At 39.6% G+C, this 21,243-nt stretch overlaps 1 protein-coding gene across 1 annotated transcript in view; it reads left to right on the top strand.

Annotated features, from left to right (window-relative positions):
• Nucleotides 1-21,243, top strand: part of LOC126470662 (uncharacterized) — a 201,061-nt gene that overhangs the window by 101,151 nt on the left and 78,667 nt on the right. Inside the window, exons 8-11 of the mRNA XM_050098653.1 lie at nt 225-475; nt 11,984-12,178; nt 12,259-12,380; nt 12,465-12,673. Coding sequence (XP_049954610.1) covers nt 225-475; nt 11,984-12,178; nt 12,259-12,380; nt 12,465-12,673 — 777 coding nt within the window. The remainder of the gene's footprint in view (nt 1-224; nt 476-11,983; nt 12,179-12,258; nt 12,381-12,464; nt 12,674-21,243) is intronic.

Here is a 21,243-nt window from a genome sequence, read left to right as displayed (position 1 = left end):
AGCAAAGTATAGTATAAAATGAAAACCAAGGCAAAGATACTAGCAGTGGAGAATCGAATAAACGAGATGCATGAAGTTTGAAATTGTACACAAGTTGTTAACATCTTTAAACATCAAGAAAGGACTTACATCGATTGTATCACAATTATTGTTATTGTTGTTACTGCTGTAATTGAGGACATTCTTGTACTTAGGTGCTTAGAAATCTGTATCTTTACTTTCAGAGCCACCCCTTCACTTCAGACTGTGATCCTAGAACGGCAGGTGACATTAAAACCACTACTCCGACTCCTTTTGAAAAAGTTGAAATAGAGCAGCACAAACCTGCATACACATATCCAGTTCTCAACATGTCTCATCCTCCACCAGGATTCATATCAGAAACCAGTAATGCTGCAACAACTGATAATCACAAAAGTCCACTGGAAGATGGTGAACATGCTGATTCTGAAGTGGAGTTTGTTGACAGAACTGTGTAAGTAAAAACATGTAAATATTTTTGCTCTGTTTTAAAATTTGTTCATGGGCTGCAATAGAACTACTTTTTCTCAGTACTTCATCTTGTTTTGTGAAAATGTAAGCTAAATTTCTATTGCAGATTTCTATTGCTGGTGTGTGAAGTAACTTTCCAGGTAGATGTAAGAGAAAATAGTAATACTTTTGTATTTGAAATTATTTTTAGTGCAGTGCTAAGCATACCCAATGAGCATTATGAGAGCCAAGGCATTTGTAATGGCTATAGAGGTGTCACACATCTGTAGAGATCAGAAAAAGAAAATGTAAACCTAATGTGAGATTGCTATATAAACATTTAGAAAAGGTCCCAAAATTACTCTCACTTAGTAACACTATTAACAAGTATACAATAGTTTGAACAGAAAGCTACCTGGGATTACAAATAAACTGCAGCAAAACCTTATATTCTGAGTGGAATATATTTCTGAGAGATAAATTGGACCCTAATTATGGTAATGTGCGTACGGCTGTAAAAACTCAGTAATGGGACAAATACAGAGTTAAATCCAAATAATCTGGCTGAATTCAAGTGAAAAAAGTGGAGCCAATAATAGTTACGTTTCTCTTGGCCATTCACATCACACATCGAAGCTGTGGAATTCTTTAGAGACAGCTTGTAATATATTATATAAATTGTCAAACCATTTTATAATAATAGGAAAGAGCCGCACGGGATTAGCCAAGCGGTCTACGGCGCTGCAGCCATGGACTGTGTGGCTGGTCGCGGTGGAGGTTCGAGTCCTCCCTTGGGCATGGGTGTGTGTGTGTTTGTCCTTAGGATAATTTAGGTTTAGTAGTGTGTAAGCTTAGGGACTGATGACCTTAGCAGTTAAGTCCCATAAGATTTCACACACATTTGCACAATAGGAGGAGAGAGATCAATTTGCTAGCTATATACAGAGATAAGCACCTGTTTAGAACAAGTGGAAGGCTAATAATTCAGGTTACTGTGTACTAAATTTCTTTCTCAAAAATATACTCTGGAAATTTTCAATACAAATGAGGGAGCAGCATTAGATCGATACAGATAGCAGTACTGTAGGTGCATCCATAATGCAGGGGTATACATGGAGAGGCTAATTTGTTTCCTGGAAGAGGGGCAGCAGCCTTTTCAGTAGTTTCAGCAGCAGTCTGGATGATTGACTGATCTGGCCTTGTAACATCAGCCATCGTGGCCTTGTGTGCTGGTGCTGGTACTGCAAATGGCTGAAACCTAGGGAGAACTACAGCCATTAGGACATGCAGCTGTACTTTACACTTAAATGAGAATGTGAAATGTTATATCCCTTAATCAGGTAGATAGGTTAGAAAATTTAAAAAGGGAAATGGAGAGATTGAAATTAGATGTAGTGAAGATCAGTTAAGTTTGATGGGAGGATGAACAGGACATTTGGTCAGGTGAGTACAGGGTTGTAAATATGAAATCAGATAGAGGTAATGCAGGAGTAGGTGTAACAATGAGTAAGAAAATAGGAATGCAGTTAAGCTGTGATGCAGCAGCATAGTGAACACTTATTATAGCCGAGATAGACACAAATGAAGCAGGTGAGAGGGCATACAAACGTTTAAAAATGAGAATGACAAAAGGTGCAAAATGGCCAAGCAGGTATGGCCACAGGACAAGTGTAAGTATAACTAGGGAAAAGATAGATACTGCCAAAAGGAAAATGAAAGAGGCCTTTCTAGCACAGAGAAGCAGCTGTATGAATATCAAGAGCTCAGATGGAAAATCAGTTCTAAGCAAAGAAGGGAAAGCTGAAAGAGGGAACCATTATACAGAGGTGCTAAAAGCAAATGAACTCGGAGACAATGTTACTGAAAGGGAAGAAGAAGTAGGCCTAGATAAAGATGAGATTAGAGTTATGACACTGTGAGAAGACTTTGACAGAGCTCTGAAAGGGCTAAGCCCAAACAAGTATAGTAGATGGCATTCCATCTGAAGTACTGATAGCATTGGGAGAGGCAGCCATAGCAAAAATATTCCATCTGATGTGCAAGAGGTATGAGACAGGTGAAGTACTCTCCTACCTCAGGAAGAATGTAATAACTATAGTTTCAAAGAAAGCAGGTGCTTACAGGTGTGATTGTTACTGAACTGTCTAACAAGTCATGGTTGCAAAAATACTAATACAAATTCTGTACAGAAGAAGGGAAAAACTGGTAGAAGCCAACTTCAGGGAAGATCAGTTCGGATTCCGGCAAAAAGTAGGAACATGCAAGACAATACTAACCCTGTGACTTCTCTTAAAGGGTAGGTTAAGGAAAGGCAAACCTACATTTTTAGCATTTGTAAACTTAGAGAGAGCTTTTGATAGTGTTGACTGGAATATGCTCTTTGAAGTTGTGAGGGTTACAGGTGTAAAATACATGGCGCAAAAGCCTATTTACAACTTGTACAGAAATCAGATGGCAATTATAAGAGTGGAGGGACACGAAAGGAAAGAAGTATTTGAGAAGGGAGTGAGACAGTGTTGTAGCCTATCCCTGATGTTATTCTGTCTGTACATTAAGCAAGCAGTGGAGGAGGCCAAAGAACAATTTGGAGTAGAAATTAAAGTGCAGGGAGAGGAAATGAAAACTTCGAGTTGTGCTGCTGATATAGTAATTATGCGAAAGATAGCAAAAGAACTGCATTTGAATGGAATGGATAGCATCTAAAAAGGAGGATATAAGAATAACATTAACAAACGCGAAACAAGGGTAGAGGAATGAAACAATTAAATCAGGTGATGCTGAGGAAAGTAAATTAGGAAATTAGACACTAAAAGCACACTGCACAACACACTTAATGAGTCATTTCTTTGAAACCCTGTATTTGTCTCCCATTGCAATGCAGCCCCTCCCCCCAGTTTGGCAACGCAATTGGTGCCACCCACACACCTTTGTCGAGCTCTTCAGAGACAGTCAGTCACTGATAATAGGGTGCCAGCATGACAATCATCCTGTTGGACAACCGCTAGATTTCACATTTGGCTAGCGGCTGCTAGTTCAGCAACATAGGGCCACTCAGATCAAGGGTGTTGAAATAGTTGTCTGTCACACCAGCACTTAATAATCAGTGACTACCTGTCTTTGTACAGGTACAGTTTTAAAGTGCTCATCAAAGGTGCGTGAGTGGCATTGAGGATGTTGCCAAACTGGTGGATCTCAGAGGGACCCTTTAACGTTTTAGTCACACATGTGTCAGTGTTGCACACCTCAGCCTCCTCCACGATCTCCACAGGGAGGGTGTGAAACAGGAGGGCTGAATAAGTATAAACACCCTTTGCTGTTTTAGTTCACATTCAAATGTTGTCAAATGGTTTTGAATGCCCCTAGTAATTCCACCCTGGGTGTGATCACTTGGCAGACCCATAACGTCCTTAGAGAAGGGTTGAATTGTCCAGGTGGGGGACGGGGGAGTTGTTGGGTGTTAGCAATGTCAGAGATTGTCAAGAATGTCATCTTTTTGCTCGTTTCACTGAGAACTGTGTGGGAATCAATGCCCCCTAGGAAAGGGGTGGCTTTATCGATGTCCTTTATGCGACCCTCTGAGGCCTTTTCATGTTGAAACTGAGCAGTGGTGTATCTGAAATGTTTTCCTCAGGCCACCAAAAAGAAAACTGTGGTTTCAATGCTGGGTGTTATAGTACTGACCTAAATCATAGAGGCACCAAAAGAAGGTGTGAAATGTGGGTAAGAGGGAATGTGATGACCTTCTTTTCGTGTGACATGTCCACAGTGGCATTGGGCAGAATTGTGGTGAATTTGGTGCCAGTGTGACATGATTAACCCATCTTACACCTCACTTGAACTTCTGAGCTCTGGCTTATTTTTTGCATGTGTTGAAACCCAACTTTTTGGAGCATTGTCACGTCTGAGGGTGATGTCACAGTACTGCGCTTTTGCGCCATTACAGAGGAATGTTGTAGGCAACCTTTGAGCCAAGTTTCGAACTTCTGTGTTACAGTCGGACAGAAGAGAGAAGAGATGGATTTTCAAAAAAGTGGCCCTATAATTGTGTCGCGCAGTGGAGTGTGTTTGTTGTGATTTGGGCAGTAAAATAACTGATGATGGCCAAAGTAGAGACGATATAAAAAGTAGAATAGCAATGAGAATAAAAGTGTTTCTGATGAAGAGAAATTTGCTAACATTGAATATAAATTTAAGAGACAGGAAGTCTTTTCTTGAAGACATTTGTCTGAGGTGTAGCCTTTTAGGGAAGTTCAATGTGGACGATAAGCAGTTCACACAAGAAGAGAATAGAAGCTTTTGAATTGTGGTGCTGCAGTAGAGTGCTGAAGATTAAATGGTTAGATCGTGTAATCAATGAAAAGATAGTGTATAGAATTGGGAGAAAAGAAATTTGTGGTGCAACTTGACTAGAAGAAGGGATTGGTTTATAAAAAGTATTGGGAGACATCAAGAAATTGTTAATTTATAATCAGAGGGAGGTGTGGGGGGGGGGGGGTAAAAATTTCAGAGAAAGACCAAGAGATGATTACATTAAGCAGGTTCTAACGGATGTGAGTTGCAATAGTTGTTCAAAGATGAAGAGGCTTACATGAACATAGTAGCAGGGAGAGCTGCATCAAACCAGTCTTTGTACTGAAGACCACAACAAACAACATGATACATAAGTAAGGATCCTTTTGGCACATTCAAAGCCAAATTTGTGCTGGCAAACCAAGCTGAATAACATAAGGGCAGGTAAGTGCAAAACATTCAGCAAATTTGAAAGCAAGATTTGACCTGCCAAACTATCAAGAAACCGTAGACATTTGGCTCTTATGTAAAATTGTGAATTGTCAAAGTTACCTGTTGGATTGCTTGTTGATCATGATGGCACCAAAGAGAAAGATCATAAAATGGATGGTGAAATACAAAATTCTGCCTCATGAAATTTATGTTTTGGCCTAATTCCCAGTCACTGATCACTGTGCAAATGCAAAAGTGACATACAGAAATAGATGAAAATTGGAAGAACAACAGGTATCTACAGAGTTGACAGCACACTCAGTACAGCTGGTCGCCCTATATGGGAATCACATTTTGATTTAGAAATACCATGCACCTTGTTGACACCAGCATCATTGTGCCCGTTGTTAAACGAGCAAGTCTCCTCACGATGAATTTCTGTTTCAGCATTGAAGTTGTATACTGAACTAAGTTTAAATAAAACTATCATTTGCAATTTGTCTGACAATGTAACCAACGACCTGCGCCAGCTTCACATGGGCAGCACTAAGTACCAATAGCCGGACAACTTGTCTGGTGTAGCGCTAATAAATTTTACTCACAAACCTACCTCGTGAATCACGCTGTATATTAGTGAAAACAATATAAAAATTGCTGCAGTAGTTCCTGAGATTAATCTTCACATACAAACAGAAAAATGTGGCAGGAGATTTTAATTTATAAAATATAGTGATGTACTTTCACGTCAGTTGTGTTGCAGTGCTTGATTTTTTAACTGATTCTGATTGACATTCTCTGTGGCCACACCCTTCCAGTTTTACGTGGGAAATGTAATGATACAGGATTCATTTCAGCATCATTTATGCTGTGACAGTGTCAGCAGTCTTGACAGCAATGAACCGTAGTCGGATTAGATATGCCACATTAAAGCTTTCTTTGTATGTCACTTACACACTATTTTAGTTCAAGTGGACACTTTAGGTTGTGTAATGTTATTAATTTTGTTTTAATGCTGATAGTGAAACTTTGCATCTACTTGTGGCAAGTGACACATTTTATTGAGATGTTATCAGCTACTGCTCAGTGTAGCAGATATTTGTTATTACATCTCCTTCTATATTTCACTACAGCTTCATTGTCAGCCTAACACCACAGTAAACAGAATATATATATATATATAACACACACACACACACACACAACCGAGCGAGGTGGCGCAGTGGTTCCACACTGGACTCGCATTCGGGAGGACGAAGGTTCAATCCCGCGTCCGGCCATCCTGATTTAGGTTTTCCGTGATTTCCCTAAATCATTCCAGGCAAATGCCGGGATGGTTCCTCTGAAAGGGCACGGCCGACTTCCTTCCCCATCCTTCCCTAATCCGATGAGACCGATGACCACGCTGTCTGGTCTCCTTCCCCAAGCAACCAACCAACCACACACACACACACACACACACACACACACACACACACAAACTGATATTTAAAGTGATCTCTGTTGAATCAGTTGTGTGTAATGTGAATATCAGCACCCCTTTGTATTTTCTTGGAGCACTCTTATAGTTACATTTGTTTCTGGTGATCTGCCTCCATGGTAATTTATTGGATTCTTTCAGTCAGTAAGTTCTCAGTACAGTAAATTTATTCAAGCTCATAGTTTTATTTATTCCTTATGAGAGAAACTAGGGTAGAATAGCATAAATTTTACGGTCTTTCTGATAATTTTATCATTGTATTACCTGTATTTGTTGTGGAATCTATGTAGATCATAGTAATTTAAGATGATGATGCAGTTATAGAGCCATAAAATTGTTGGCTATAGTGTTTATTCTGAGAGATGTGGATAGCTTAATGCCACTTCATTTTTTTTTTTTTTTTTTTTAAATTAAGGCCTTACTTTCTATTAAGTAAATTGCAGATGATTGTGACAGTAATCATTATAGTTCACGTGGGATGATTCTGAATTCCATTTAATTGATATAGAGACTGTTCAGTGATGATCTTGTTCCCCATGGCAGGATGTCATGTAGTATTTATAGATAATTGTGAAGTCTGTGTTTCCATCATGTAGTTTGTGTGAGTGAACCTAGCAAGAATGTGTGCTTAACATCTAGGTACTTACAATATCTTTTATTTTGTATTTATTTTTACTTGGGAGATGCAAGAAGTGGTGGGGCGAAAAAAAATGGTCGACCTATAGTTGACCTCGTGTAGGTGAAATGATGGGGCTACTTTTGCAGATTTGATTTCCTGAATTATTTTGGGAGGCTTTATGAAATGCAGAGAACTGAGTTTCTTACATTTTAACTGTACCGACTCACTGACTCTACAACAATTGGAAAATGCAGGTTGTAATAAACAATATTATGAAAAGGAAAGTTGCTACTCAGTGTAGTGCGGAGATGCTGAGTCGCAGATAGTCTCAGATACACAACAAAAAGACTGTCGTAAAATAAGCTTTCAGCCAGCAAGGCCTTCATCAAAAATAGATGACACACATGTGACTGCAGTCTCTGGCAACTGAAGACACTGTCATGTGTGTATGTGTGTGTGTGTGTGTGTGTGTGTGTGTGTGTGTGTGTGACTGACTGACTGACTGAAAGCTTATTTGTGACAGTCTTTTTGTTGTGTATCTGCGACTCAGCATCTCCGCAGTATGCTGAGTAGCAATTTTCCTTTTCATAATATTGTTCTACAACAATTGACAATTTTTTATAATTATCAAGTGCAAAAAAATGTGATGTGTACAAGGAGTGCTTAAGTTACAGGATTTTTGAGAGATAGATGGTACTCTATATATATTGGCAGTGTATACCATGTTTACCTGATTATAAGATCAGGTTTTTCTCTAAATTTGCCATGCAAAAAATGTAGGGTCATCTTACATTTGCAGATGAAGCTTTGGCAATTGAGGTCATGTGCTGATTTATTTTGAAGAATTTGGAAGGACTGAAAAGGTAACTAGGACACCAGCTTGGCAGAGAACTAGGGCAAATGTGAGGAGGGGAGGGATGAACAGATGAATTTCGTAATGCTGCCAACCATGTAACACATACCTCGGCTTTTTGTTAACATCTGTCATGTTTAAACTGCAGTTTACCTGAACCTACTTGCAGTCATAATTGAAATGACTTTAAAATTGGACAAATTCTCAACAATAGTGTGTGTTTCTGCAGGAGATGATAAAAGTCTAGGTAGGGGCCAGTGGCATACTTTCTTGCCCTGTGTAACACAGTTGTCACTGTGAGATATGATGGGAACAAAAGAGGATCTGTCAACTGCTGGGTCTATACAGCCAGTGAGAGAGCAGTGGGCAGATGATATGTTTGGAAACAAAGACGAAGTAATATTGTCACATTCTCACATCTGTAGAAGGTTTATCAAAATCGACTTTACAACTTCGAAAACTGATATTGATGTATTCAATTAACTTGTAGAAATGGTTTGGTGTCCATTTATAGCAAAATACATAAAGCTTTTTAACCTTTCACATAAACAGCTTCAGTGTGACTTTCATTGGTTATGCATCGCATATCCCATCTGAAGTTGATTTCTTGCGAGACTTGCTGCAGTATGACAGGCATGACTTGTTCAGTTGCGAGATAGTCTAGCTGTGAGCTCTGGTAGAGGAACTGGTAATGGTGGAAAAAACATGATATCTTCGATGAATCCCCAAAAGAAAAAGACAAGAGGTGTCAGGTCTGGTGAACATGGGGACCATGCAGTTGGCACATCTCGACCCATCCACTTTCCTAGAAAGCGGACATTTAGAAAATCCTGGATGTCGTCGGAGAGTTGATGTGATGGTGCACAATATTGCATAAGTTGTACACTGCGTTCTTGGTCACCAATGTCAGTCTGGAGGATTAAAAAGTTCTCCAGCATATCTAAGTACATAGTTATGTTGACAGTTTTGTCTTGGAAAAAGAACAATCCATTAACTTTGCTCTTACTTAATGCACAAAACACGTTCAATTTTGGGCTGTCATGTACCAGAGATTTCCATGGATTTTCACAGCACCATATCGTACAGTTGAGTGTATTAACTTTACCACTTAGGTGACAAGTTGACTCAGCACTATAGATAATTTTTCTATTGAAATCTTCATCCAACTGATGTAACATTTCCACACAAAAGTCCTTAAGAGTCATCCTATCTGTGTCATGTAGATCGTGCACCATTGTAAGCTTGCATGGTTTGAGATTCAACCATTTTCTTGGCACGCGTCAAACAGTCACATGTTGGGTGCTCAGCTCTCACAAAGCACACAGGGTTGATTTTATTGGACTTTTCACAAAGCTGTGTCTCACTTGCTCTACAATGTCGTCAGATGCATGGGGACAACCTGAGGATTTGTTATGACTTACTGAACATCCAGTTTTAATAAAACATGTACGTCACCCATAAATAGTAGGCCTACTGGGAGGATCTTTACCACACACTGTATGAAAATTATGTTGCACAGTTGTCGCAAACTTCCTCTTCAAACCAGAACACACAACGAGAATACTCGGGACCGGTAAAGGCAGTCATCTTTGCTGCTGCGGCCACTAGTGCTTGCGTTCGTGCAGTTCTATAGTAGCATACCACGGGAGTCAAAACTTGATCTATTTTCCTTGATGATGACATCAAGACTAAATGTGTAAGTCATTCATAATAAGTTTTTACTAATTTTCAGAGTTGTAAAGTCTTTTTTGATACATCGTGTACAGATGCAAAATCGCTAGGTGAAACTGTCATCCCATTGACAATGCATACCTGACACATTGCCAACCTGTGAGCATTAGACACACTCTTTCATGACTGGTAGTGGCCCCAGTGTAAGCTATAGCCCAGGAGACAAGTTAATGCTAACAAAAATGTGTTCATACAGAACACCTGAAACACAACACAACAAATAAAAGTGCAACAGCTGTACAGCACTGTTGATTTTCATGATTTATTACAGTATTATAGAAGTCTTGAGAATTCTGCCCATTCAACTGTAGGGAGAGCTGAGAGGATGAGTTACGGTATTGTTGTTATTCAATTTGCTTATATTTCCAGTGCTGCAAGAACTCTATAATTAATGTCAAATTACAGCTGTGACTTTTGAGAAATACGGATCTACAAGTTCACAGTTCGCCGCTAGTCCACACAGACAATATGACACTAATTTTAAGTTAATAATGGGTGATTCATGAAGCAGAAGCCAGAAGCAACTCTGTTACTGCCACAGATGCAGAATAAATGAAAGAGCACCAGACCTATGTACCGAACTTTAAGGTGACCAAAGCAGGCAAAGTTTCACAAACTGTACCAGCAGATTTTTCAGTATTTGCAAGAGAAATGCAATGAAGGTATCCTGGTTACTAGAGAAATTATCAGAATGAAGACCCTGGAGATCAAGAAGAATTTTCCAACTGCATGTGTTGCAGGATTCAAAGTGAGTACTAGCTGGTGCATAAGGATGATGAGAGTGCAGGGCTAACATTATGACGCAGAACAACACTAGCCCAGTGACTTCCCACGGCGTATGATGAAAAACCAGTTGTATATCAGTGTTGCATAATCAGTCTGAGGAAACTGTACGACCATTCGCTAGGCCATATGGTCAGTGCCAATCAGGTGCCCCCACGGCGTATGATGAAAAACCAGTTGTATATCAGTGTTGCATAATCAGTCTGAGGAAACTGTACGACCATTCGCTAGGCCATATGGTCAGTGCCAATCAGGTGCCTGTTTATTTTGATATGCTGTCAAATGTTGCTGCCACTGTGAACAGCATTAAATGTTCGTATAAGGTCTGGAAGTAAAGAGGACAGAATAACAGTAATGCTGGGTGTGCTAGCGGATGGAAGAAAGCTCTCCCCATATGTGATTCTTTGCAGGGAAAAGATAGCGAAAGTAAAACTGCCCGCAGAAGTTATCTTTAACTGCTGAAGAAAGTGTTGGATGACAAATGACCATTAAGATTGGTTGAAGGTGCCTTGGAACAGAATACCAGGGTCTTTGCTTAACAGAAGGAAAATGTTGGTGCTGAATTCTTTCAGGGGATACCTCACCCAGGAAGTTAAAGATCTGATAGCAAAGAACAACAAAGACCTGCCAATAATTCCTGGGGGCATAATCTCATAATTTGAGTAATGGATGTTGTCGTGAATAGACCTTTTCAGGCTCACCTGCAACAGCCTTACGATGAGTGGCTGCTTCAAGGAGACCGTCACCTCTCTCCAGGAGGGGAAGTTATAGAAAACTGTCAATATCCAGACTGGGCTGGTGGATCCTTACTGCTTGTGGTAGAATCTTGAGTGAATCTATTATGAAAGGATTCAAAAAGTGCTGCATATACGGTGCTCCGGATTGCTCATAAGATGACATACTGTGAGAGGAGTATCAGGAAGAAAGAAATGCCAGTAGGCTTAAGAGGAGGAGGAAGAGGAGGAGGTGGTGGTGGTGGTGGTAGTAAGCCATTTGTTTTTGTTTCTTATTGTATTATCAGAATGTACACAATCAATGAACAGCATTAATATAGAATAGTTATAATGTTAAAATTTTTAGCCACGTACTTTATACCAGTAAAACAATTTGTACCTTTGATTAGTTGGAATATGTTAAAAATAAAACTTTCTTCAGGATCCTTAAAAAAAAGGGGAGGGGGGTGTGGTCTTATATTCAGGGTCGTCTTATACTCTGGTAAACATGGTAAATCACTTTGCTTATTTCTGTAGTATTTTAGTGTCAAAAATGTTAATCATAAAATAGGTGTATTTCCAAGTGTGTGTGTGTGTGTGTGTGCCAATAACAGGCAACAGGAGAATGGGAACTCAGTGGAAATAATAAACCTCGATCGCAGCAGATCTGGCAGTCCATCAGTCAACTCAAAGAACTACAGGCGTAGGCACAGTCGCTCTCGGTCACGAGATCGTCGCCATGGTAGAAGATCCAGGTCGAAATCATCCGACAACAGAGCACGATCACAGTCAAGGCAAAGGAGGAGAAGGTATAGTGTGATAAAATTGTTTTTTTTCTATTTAGATAATATTCTGAGAAAATTTGTGATACTTAGCTTTTTAATAATAGGTCAAGGTCACGAGACAAAGAACGTGATCGAGAGAAGGACAAAGAACGAGAGAGGGAACGGGAGAAGGAGAGGGAGAGAAGAAAAAAAGGTCTGCCACCATGTAAGAAAGAACATTTGAGTGGTAAGAATTCATTTCATACATTGTGCATTTGTATGAATGGAAGTGTATTTAAAAATGTATTGTGAAAAAATTTTTGCTTTTCAGTTTGTAGCACAACTCTTTGGGTTGGACATTTGTCAAAGTTGGTTCATCAGGAAGAATTATCAGACACCTTTGGAGAATATGGTGATATAGTATCAATAGATTTGATACCACCTCGAGGTTGTGCCTTCATATGCATGAATCGACGACAGGATGCTTTTAGAGCACTACAAAAACTAAAAAATCACAAACTACAAGGAAAGGCTATTACAGTAAGAAAACTAATTCATCTTTTGTCACAATATAACTTTCATTTAAAGGCTGTGCTTACGTGTGTGGAGAATATTTGGCCAAAAACAGGTTTCCAAAGCTGTTTCAGAAAATCTCCATGTGTTTACATTATGAAGGAAGCAGAGAGTTTCAGTGTGTAAAAACCTTGACATTATCGTTTATATACAGGGTGAAGCGAAATTCGCGCACTCGGGCTTCGCAGCACGATTCTATACATGCCAGCGATAAAAAGAAGTGTCTCTCAAAATTTCGTCCGGCGAGTACATCCAGCAGAAAACGGACATTAAAGAGTGGCAGTCTGGCAACACTGTAACCACAGTATGGTAACTACCTCTGTCAGCACACATTACTTGTGCTGTACAGTTGGTGCAGTGGGTAGGGTTTTGGGTTAGCATGCAGGAGGTCAATGGTTCGATCCTGGTTTGAGGCATATGTTTTAATTTGGTAAATGTAGTGCAGGTGGTACGGTACTTGGCATCTTAATTGTCAACAATGACTACAGCGGGTCCTCTAGAAGACATTTGCAGTTCCAAACGGCAGTCATAGAAGGTGGAAGATTGGTCAGTTTTTAAAGCAGCCCTTTCCACATTGTGGGTGTGAATTTCTTCTCACCACTTCATTTACTAGATGCGAAACTTGTTTTCTTTGTATCGTTCTCCAATGGTACCATAAATTAATACTGAGTATTATTCCTGCCTCGTTCAGGTCCATTACATTTCGTTAGGGTCTTATGTTACCAGTAGGACTAACAGCATGCTTTGCGAATACTGTAAGTGGTTCCAACAAGAACAGGAAGCCAATGACAACTTCGTGAACACTGTAATATGGCCAGATGAAGCAGCATTCCCTCTTGAGGGTGTCTTCAGTTCGCACAATGCCTACCATTGGTGTGTGGTTAACCTGTACGTCACCTGCGACTGTGGATATCAAGTTTGCATTGGTATCAATGTCTGGGCCGGAATATTGAGTAACAGGTGTTTGGGCCATACATATTGCCTGACTAGTTGACTGCACGAAGATATCATTCATTCCTCTCAAACTATCTTCCTGATGCACTGGAAGATCTTCCACTACATGTTTGGCAGAGTATATGGTTGCAGCACGATGGTATGCCTCCACACACTTGAATTAATGTGCGACAGTATTTGGACAGAACATTTCCAGGGAAATGGTTTGGACGTGGAGGTCCAGTTGTATGACCACCGTGTTCACTTGACCTAAATCCCCTGGATTTCTTCATGTGAGGACACCTGAAGGAGCACGTATACTCTACTCCGCCAATGAATATGGAAGAATGGGTAGTGCTTGTTCATGCTGCTCTTTTTACTGTGGATGCAGATTTTCTGTGAAGGGTCCAGAGCTGCGGCAGATTGCAGAGCGGTTGGAGGTCGCTTTGGGAATCTGTTGTTCTGAGGACAAAGTACTCTATTGTGAAGGTCATGCGGTCATTAATTTGGACATTGTTACTGTCACCGCTTGCTAATGTGCGTCATCTGAGCGCTCATATTACCTGTAGTATAAATGACAAGTAGATGTGTTATTTTACTGTGCTGTCGTCTTTAGCGTCTTGAAATTGATAATGTTTTTGTAGTTATTTTGCCCTATGACAAGTCATTTGTTTCAACTGTCTCTTTCTTATTTGTCTAATCACATATTTGTTATGTTCAACATTACAAAATGTTGTAAATTTAGAATACATGTGACCTAAGGAATGGTGTATATTATAGTATGAAATGTCAGAATAAAATTTGCAAATAAGAAAAAAATGCGCCCCAACCCAGGGTCGAACCCTTGACCTGCATGCTAAACCGAAACTATCCACTGCACCAACTGCACAGCACGATTATTGTTTGCTGACAGAGGCTGTTAACATACAAATGGTTACAGCGTTGCCAGATTTCCACTTTTTAACGTCCGTTTTCGGCTGGATGTACTCGCTGAATGAAATTTTGTGAGAGACCTATTTTCATCACTGGCATGGAAGGAGTCACGCTGCGAAGCCGAGTGCGCGAATTTCGCTTCACCCTGTGTAGTAGACTTAGGGCGAATGAGATATTGTTACTGTAGATTTAATAGTAAGGCCTACGCCCGAACTTTGGGGAAAGTAATGCAAATGTCTGCTTCTTTTATATAGATAAAAATCCTTCATATCTTCTGAAAATATTTTTCTTAAATGAACATTATTTATTGAAGATGATTTGCAACAACAGTAATATATTTCAAAAAATTCATCACACAAAACTGTATTAATACTTTTTTATTACTACTACTGATTTTGGTAATATACCATCTTCTCAGTATCTGTATCAACCAAAAGAAAGCAAAGCCAACTACAGAAAAATATGGACATATATTGTTAGGTTAATGGCTGTATATAAAGTAGTACATACGAAAAAGATTAATAGTACTTATTTGTTACCACAATTTCTGCCATGGAAATCCTCATTTTCATATAAAATCTTCACAGTTGTCTATATAAAGAAAAGTAATAAATGCTATAAGCATAGAAAGGCATAGGACTCATTAGGACAGTGAGTTCAAAAAATTTAAAATTCTTGGTTCTTTAAATTGTTTGTGAAGCTAAATTCGCTACATACACTACACAGTAAACATTACACTGTCTTAAACCATGTAGTGAACACACTGTGATGTGATTTTCCAGATTGATTTGAAGGCAGAAACATTTTGTTCCAAGGATTCTAGCAATCTGTACTGTTGGTTATTTTGTTTTAGCACAGAGGGGGAGCTTAAGGGGGCAGATATCTTGTGATGTAGATGCAGAAGTATATGGATTTTGAGCTTCCAGCTACTTGTTTGGAAAGCTGAAGGAAGCTCACTACAGCAGACACAGTTAGTTTTTATTGCTGTCTCTTCTTGTAGTGTAATTTTGACAGTTAAGTTCTGTTGCCTTGAAGAAACTACAGTGTTCTTTTCTTTTGCTAACACTCTTCGCTCTCTTCTCTTGTGTTGGATAAGTGTCCTTCGATGACTCCTGCTTCATTTCAATAACAAATAGATACATCCGTCTTTAATTACCGAATATCATAATTATACCTGTTGAGCGTCTGTTATTGTTCTTAGGTCTTCAACCATCAGGTTGGTTATCAGCAGTTCACTATGTACAGGGTGTTTCAAAAATGACCGGTATATTTGAAACGGCAATAAAAACTAAACGAGCAGCGATAGAAATACACCGTTTGTTGCAATATGCTTGGGGCAACAGTACATTTTCAGGCGGACAAACTTTCGAAATTACAGTAGTTACAATTTTCAACAACAGATGGCGCTGCAAGTGATGTGAAAGATATAGAAGACAACGCAGTCTGTGGGTGCGCCATTCTGTACGTCGTCTTTCTGCTGTAAGCGTATGCTGTTCACAACGTGCAAGTGTGCTGTAGACAACATGGTTTATTCCTTAGAACAGAGGATTTTTCTGGTGTTGGAATTCCACCGCCTAGAACACAGTGTTGTTGCAACAAGACGAAGTTTTCAACGGAGGTTTAATGTAACCAAAGGACCGAAAAGCGATACAATAAAGGATCTGTTTGAAAAATTTCAACGGACTGGGAACGTGACGGATGAACGTGCTGGAAAGGTAGGGCGACCGCGTACGGCAACCACAGAGGGCAACGCGCAGCTAGTGCAGCAGGTGATCCAACAGCGGCCTCGGGTTTCCGTTCGCCGTGTTGCAGCTGCGGTCCAAATGATGCCAACGTCCACGTATCGTCACATGCGCCAGAGTTTACACCTCTATCCATACAAAATTCAAACGCGGCAACCCCTCAGCGCCGCTACCATTGCTGCACGAGAGACATTCGCTAACGATATAGTGCACAGGATTGATGACATGTGGGCAGCATTTGGTTTACTGACGAAGCTTATTTTTACCTGGACGGCTTCGTCAGTAAACAGAACTGGCGCATATGGGGAACCGAAAAGCCCCATGTTGCAGTCCCGTCGTCCCTGCATCCTCAAAAAGTACTGGTCTGGGCCGCCATTTCTTCCAAAGGAATCATTGGCCCATTTTTCAGATCCGAAACGATTACTGCATCACGCTATCTGGACATTCTTCGTGAATTTGTGGCGGTACAAACTGCCTTAGACGACACTGCGAACACCTCGTGGTTTATGCAAGATGGTGCCCGGCCACATCGCACAGCCGACGTCTTTAATTTCCTGAATGAATATTTTGATGATCGTGTGATTGCTTTGGGCTATCCGAAACATACAGGAGGCAGCGTGGATTGGCCTCCCTATTCGCCAGACATGAACCCCTGTGACTTCTTTCTGTGGGGACACTTGAAAGACCAGGTGTACCGCCAGAATCCAGAAACAATTGAACAGCTGAAGCAGTACATCTCATCTGCATGTGAAGCCATTCCGCCAGACACGTTGTCAAAGGTTTCGGGTAATTTCATTCAGAGACTACGCCATATTATTGCTACGCGTGGTGGATATGTGGAAAATATCGTACTACAGTTTTTCCCAGACCGCAGCGCCATCTGTTGTTGAAAATTGTAACTACTGTAATTTCGAAAGTTTGTCTGCCTGAAAATGTACTGTTGTCCCAAGCATATTGCAACAAACGGTGTATTTTTATCGCTGCTCGTTTAGTTTTTATTGCCGTTTCAAATATACCGGTCATTTTTGAAACACCCTGTATTTCTGTCTTTGACCTTCCTCTTGACAGCAGTGTAGGTGGTGCAGTTGGTATCCTACATGATCTAGTTGATGTATTCTAGTTTCAATCTTCCTCTCATACTTTTCCCTTTTACTCTCCTTTCAACAGTACTTTTAATGATACTATCATGTCTCATTAGTTGGCCAACTTAATAGTGCCTTCTGTGTTCACTTACCTTCGGGAGAAAAGGCTTCTCTTCATCCACTTTGCAGAGCACTTCTTCATTGGATATCTTGTCTACCCAGAAAATTTTGAGCATTCTGCGGTAGCGTCACATCATGAAGATTGTTATTTTACGTTTTCTGCTTCTCTGAGTGTCCATGTTTCACTTCCGTACAGCAGCACACTCCAAACAAACGTCTTTATTAGGTTTTTCCTAAGATTTTTGTCTTTGCTGCTGGACGTGGAAAGGTTTCTCCTCTTGTTAAAAGCAGCTTTTGCCTGGTTTGCAATATCCTTCCTTGACCTTCCATATTATGTATTTTTACTCCCTCTGTGAGCAGTGTCCAGTCACTCATTGTTGTGTGAGCACTGGGCAACTGTTTTGTCTGTTCACCACTAAGATTTTTGTTTTACCTGTATTTATTTTCATATTATAGGAAGAGCTGAGAGTGGTTTCCATCTGCGCCAGCACCATTTCTAATTGTTCTGCATATTCACTTAACACTGTGATATCACAGCAAATCTCAGCATGTTTCTTTCGGACCATGAATTTCAATTCCTCCTATGGCTCCCAGTTTCTCCATAGCTTCATCTGTTGCCCCCTGAATGTATCCATTGAACAAGACAGGAGAGAGTGAGCAACCCTGTTGTACACCCTGCTTAATAATAGTAGCTTCTTCTTGATGTTCTCCACACCTTATCTCACCCACCTCTTCTCTTCTGTCCTTGTACTTTATGCCAATCTCTCTCAGCTTTTTAAAAGGCTACGTGACCAGTCTACCCTATCAAATTCTGTTTCTAAGTCGATGAAGGCGATATGTGTATCTTGACCATCCTTTATTCTTTCCTCAAAAATTAATCAAGAGCTGAGTATTGCTTCTCTAGTGCGTACACCTCTTCTAAAGCTAAACTGGTTGTCCATTATCAATGCATCTATCTTGCCTTCTGTCTGCCATAAAATGATAGAGATCAAGATCTTCGAGGCATATATTACCGAACTGAGAGTCCTGTGTTGTACACATCTGTTTGCAGTGCTTTCGTTGCTACTCTTGATTTTCTTAGCATTCTCCAGTTCCAGATCTTCAGTATTTCCTGCATAGAGTTTTTCATGGTATTGTTTTCACCTTCTAAAATGCTTCTGGCTCTGTTAGAGAACATTATATACAGAGCCTTCTATTCCTGGAATAGTGTGATGTGCATGTGCAAATGTTCTGGACATGAAGGTTTTACAGGCAGCTGCCATTGATTCCAAGAGCAGATTGAATGTACTAGTAGGTGTGTTGGATAGACACAATGTGTTGGCAATAGAATGCATGCTTCTTTGTCTCAGTCAGCTGAAAACTCTTGTTGTGGTTCCATGTTCATATAAGTGTCTCTGAAGCTTTATAAGTACAAAAATTATTATTTATTTAACAGATGTGTGTTCTTCAACCTTACATTGTATTGCAACCTGTTCTGTGGTTTATTCTTTCCTAGTGCTGGACTGCAGTTCTTTCCATTCAGGCCTAGTTGTGCAAGGCATGTCCAGAAAGTGAGAGTACTGTGCCTTCTACACTCAAAGGGAATTTTTTCAACAGTTGCCAGTACTGTTCTCAAGGATAATGTGTTGGCAGTAGAATGCATTGTTGTTTGTCTCAGTCAACTGAAAACTCATGTTTCGGTCCCATGTTGAAAGAAGTGTGTCTGTTCTGAATCCCACCAGCTGTGAAGTGAAGAGCGTAATCCAGTCTCTTCTTGCAAAGGGAAATGTGCTGTTTCAGATTTTCAATGAAATTGGAACTGTTTATGGGTGTGGTGTGTTGAATCATACTGATATGTACAAGTGATATTGCGAGTTTAAAATTGGCAGAATGATTGTTCATTATGAGCAAAGGAGTGGGTGTCCGTCAATTATGACCGATGACATGAAATTTTTCCTAAATATATTGCCTTTTCAATTGACTTTAGACAAGATGAACACAATGTCTCTGCATTAAGTCATTACTGAAACATATGGTTTTCAAAAATTATGTGAGAATTGAATACCAAAACAATTTACCAATCAATACGAAATCAACAGTATTGTATCTTCAGGGATACTTCACAATCGGTTCAAACTGGAATATGAACAATTCCTTGACTACTGTTACTGGTGATGAAAAGTAGGCGATCCACTAGAGCCCTGAGGTGAAAAGACTATCCATGTATTGGCGACATCCCTCCTCTCTGTCAGTGCAAAATTCAAAACCCTTTTTTTGACCTTAAAAATCATGGCCTCAGTTTTATGGGACTGTAAAAAGGTTTCTCCTCTCTGAATTTTTTGCCCAGGGGAAACAGTTGATACTGTGCAGTACTGTGAAAGCTTAAAAGAACTTTGGAGTACAATACAGGACAAAACAAGGGGATGGTATCAAATGGATTGTGCATGTTGCGTGACAATGTACGTCCGCACGTAGCCAATAGTTGAGACATCATCAGCTACCCCATTCACAGCTCTGATCTGGCATCTTCAGGTGCCTGAAGTTGTTTCTATTGACACCGAGGTCCAGAGTACTGTCAAACAATTGGCCAAAGTGGTGAAGGGAGACTTTTTTAAAAAGGTATAAGAAATCTCATCCCTCAGCTCATGGATTGGGAATGAAGCTGACACTGTTGAAAAACAATATTTCATGTAAATTTGTAAGTTTTTCCTAAATATATTGTCTTTTCAATTTGTAAACAATTGCGTATTCGTAATATCTGGACAAGCCTCATACTCAGTTTTTGAACAGCTTCAGTGAAAGGAATGTAGTAGTCTAGCATGTAAGGCATATGGACTGCAGAACTGACACAAAGATGTTATTTAATATATACTGCTCAAGTCCAGTAATAATAAAACGATTGTGAAAGTTGGAACTAACATTCTGGGGATGAAGTTTTCCTTTAAAGAATGTATGATTAAGTTAGTGCAATTTTTCTGTACCAGATCAGATATTTGCCTCTCTCTCTTTTTTTAAAAAAACAGAGCGATTTACTCCAAAAAGTTTCTCAGTTTTAACCACAAAACTTGAAGGATTACAGAAAGTGTGGATTGTATACATTGTTGTACATGCTTTTTAACTCTTACTGTTATTCTGGCTTAATAGTCACAAATTTCCATTACCAGCATTCTTACAAGAAGAAAAATTGTGTCCTGGTATATAAGGGGAATATGCCAGGAACATGAGCTTATTAGCTGTGTAGAAATAATAAACATGAAAATGAAGAGTTTTGTTTTTCAGGTATCGTACATATGCATTTCATTTTTCTATGTAACCACACTTTAATTCAAAAGCTCTTTGCTTCACAACAATTCTTTTCAAACCCCCTGTTAAACATTTTCTTTTTGCATTCATACACTGATTTACATTTGTTGGCTCTTTAAAGTAACCTATTGGCACGAAACTGGCTATTAATGTAGATCCAATAAATAGAAATTAGCAAATAAAATGGTAGTTTTAGCGTAAACAAAGTCATTAACCATTGACTTAGAAGTGTGTTGCCTGGTATTTTTGTCAACATGGCACTGAAATGTTCAATTTCTTTTTCCTCAAACTGTTAAAATGTAATACATGTGTTGTGATGCTGGAAGAGATTGGTGATACTCACAGGGTACATGATCATTGTGAAAACAAAATTATGCTGGCGCATGCAATTGTGAAGGATTGTAATTTCAGAGTAACCATTGTTAATTGAGTGTATTTTGTTTCA

Source organism: Schistocerca serialis, chromosome 3 (assembly GCF_023864345.2).
Source record: "Schistocerca serialis cubense isolate TAMUIC-IGC-003099 chromosome 3, iqSchSeri2.2, whole genome shotgun sequence".
NCBI lineage: Eukaryota > Metazoa > Arthropoda > Insecta > Orthoptera > Acrididae > Schistocerca > Schistocerca serialis.
Note: the sequence above shows the minus strand (reverse complement) of the source record. Positions and strands in the feature narration are given on the sequence as shown.